This window comes from Chlorella variabilis, assembly GCF_000147415.1.
Source record: "Chlorella variabilis unplaced genomic scaffold CHLNCscaffold_3, whole genome shotgun sequence".
Lineage (NCBI taxonomy): Eukaryota > Viridiplantae > Chlorophyta > Trebouxiophyceae > Chlorellales > Chlorellaceae > Chlorella > Chlorella variabilis.
In genome coordinates, this window is record NW_005435085.1 from 210,569 (window position 1) to 211,761 (window position 1,193).

Here is a 1,193-nt window from a genome sequence, read left to right on the forward strand (position 1 = left end):
TGCCGCCGCCCACGCCGCGCGTAGCCTCCCCCGCCAGCTCAGCCATGTCCACGTCAGCGCCCAGCGGGCAGCGCGCCAGGCAAAACGCCAGGATGGAGGCGCGGGCGGCGGCGTCGTGTAGCGGCACGCGCAGCAAGCGGTCGAGGCGGCCGGCGCGCAGCAGGGCAGGGTCCTGAGCCACCGCCACCACCACCACCACCACCACCAGGCCCTACCACCCTGCCCCTGCAGACCGCGGCGGCGTGTTCCTGCTGGCCGCCACCAACCGGCCCGAGGCTCTGGACCCCGCCCTGCTGCGCCCCGGCCGCCTCGACCGCCTGCTGCGCGTGCCGCTACCCGACGCCGCCGCCCGCGCCTCCATCCTGGCGTCCCGCCTGGCGCGCTGCCCGCTGGGCGCTGACGTGGACCTGGCTGAGCTGGCGGGGGAGGCCACGCGCGGCATGAGCGGCGCTGACCTGGCGGAGGTGTGCCGCCGAGCGGGCACAGCAGCCATCCGGGAGCTGGTGGCGGCGGAGCGCAGCTGGGCGCAGCAGCAGGAGGCGGCAGCGGGCGGCGCCGCGGCGCAGCCCCCGCCGCAGGCGCCGCCGCTGCGGCAGCGCCATTTGGTGGAGGCGCTGGCGGGCATGCGGCGGTCGGTGTCGGCGGGGGAGTCGGAGAGGCACGCCCGCATCGAGCGGCGCCTGCGGGAGGGCAGCCTGACGGAGGAGGAGGCGCAGGAGGAGGGGCCGGGCGGCGGCGGCGGCCAGCAGCGGGAGCGGCAGGCGGTGCTGCGCCGCGTGATGCAGCAGGCGGTGCAGGGCGGCGTGCAGCGGCAGGTGGGCGCGCTGCAGGAGCGGGTGCGCCAGCTGGAGGCGGCGCTGAGGGGTGCGGGCCTGGCGGTGCCGCCACCCCCCGCCGCTCCCTGAGCCCGCACCCCGTCCTTCCTTCCTTCCACTGCCTCCGCTCCCTGGAACGTCTCGCCTTCTTGTTGCCTGCCTCTCCCTCCCCTCCATCCTCTGTGACGCCCTGCCCTCCTCCCAAAACAGGTTGGCAAGGCTTACAGGCTTGTGTGGTGGTGGTGGTGGTGGTACAGGTGTGTGGAATAGGGGTGGGATGGGGGCCACGCACGCCGCCGCTCTCTCAGGGCACAGTCAGGCGCTCGTGGTCAGGATTCGGGTCAGCTTCATGCAGGAGTGATCAGGTGCTCTTTTGGA

General features: G+C 74.9%; 1 protein-coding gene across 1 annotated transcript in view; it reads left to right on the top strand.

Annotated features, from left to right (window-relative positions):
• CHLNCDRAFT_140338 (hypothetical protein) overlaps window positions 1–905 on the top strand; it is a gene marked incomplete at both ends in the record, with an annotated part of 4,061 nt that extends 3,156 nt beyond the window's left edge. Inside the window, one exon of the mRNA XM_005850445.1 lies at window positions 232–905. Within this exon, the coding sequence (XP_005850507.1) occupies window positions 232–905 (674 nt within the window). The remainder of the gene's footprint in view (window positions 1–231) is intronic.
• Between the last annotated feature and the right edge of the window lie 288 nt (window positions 906–1,193).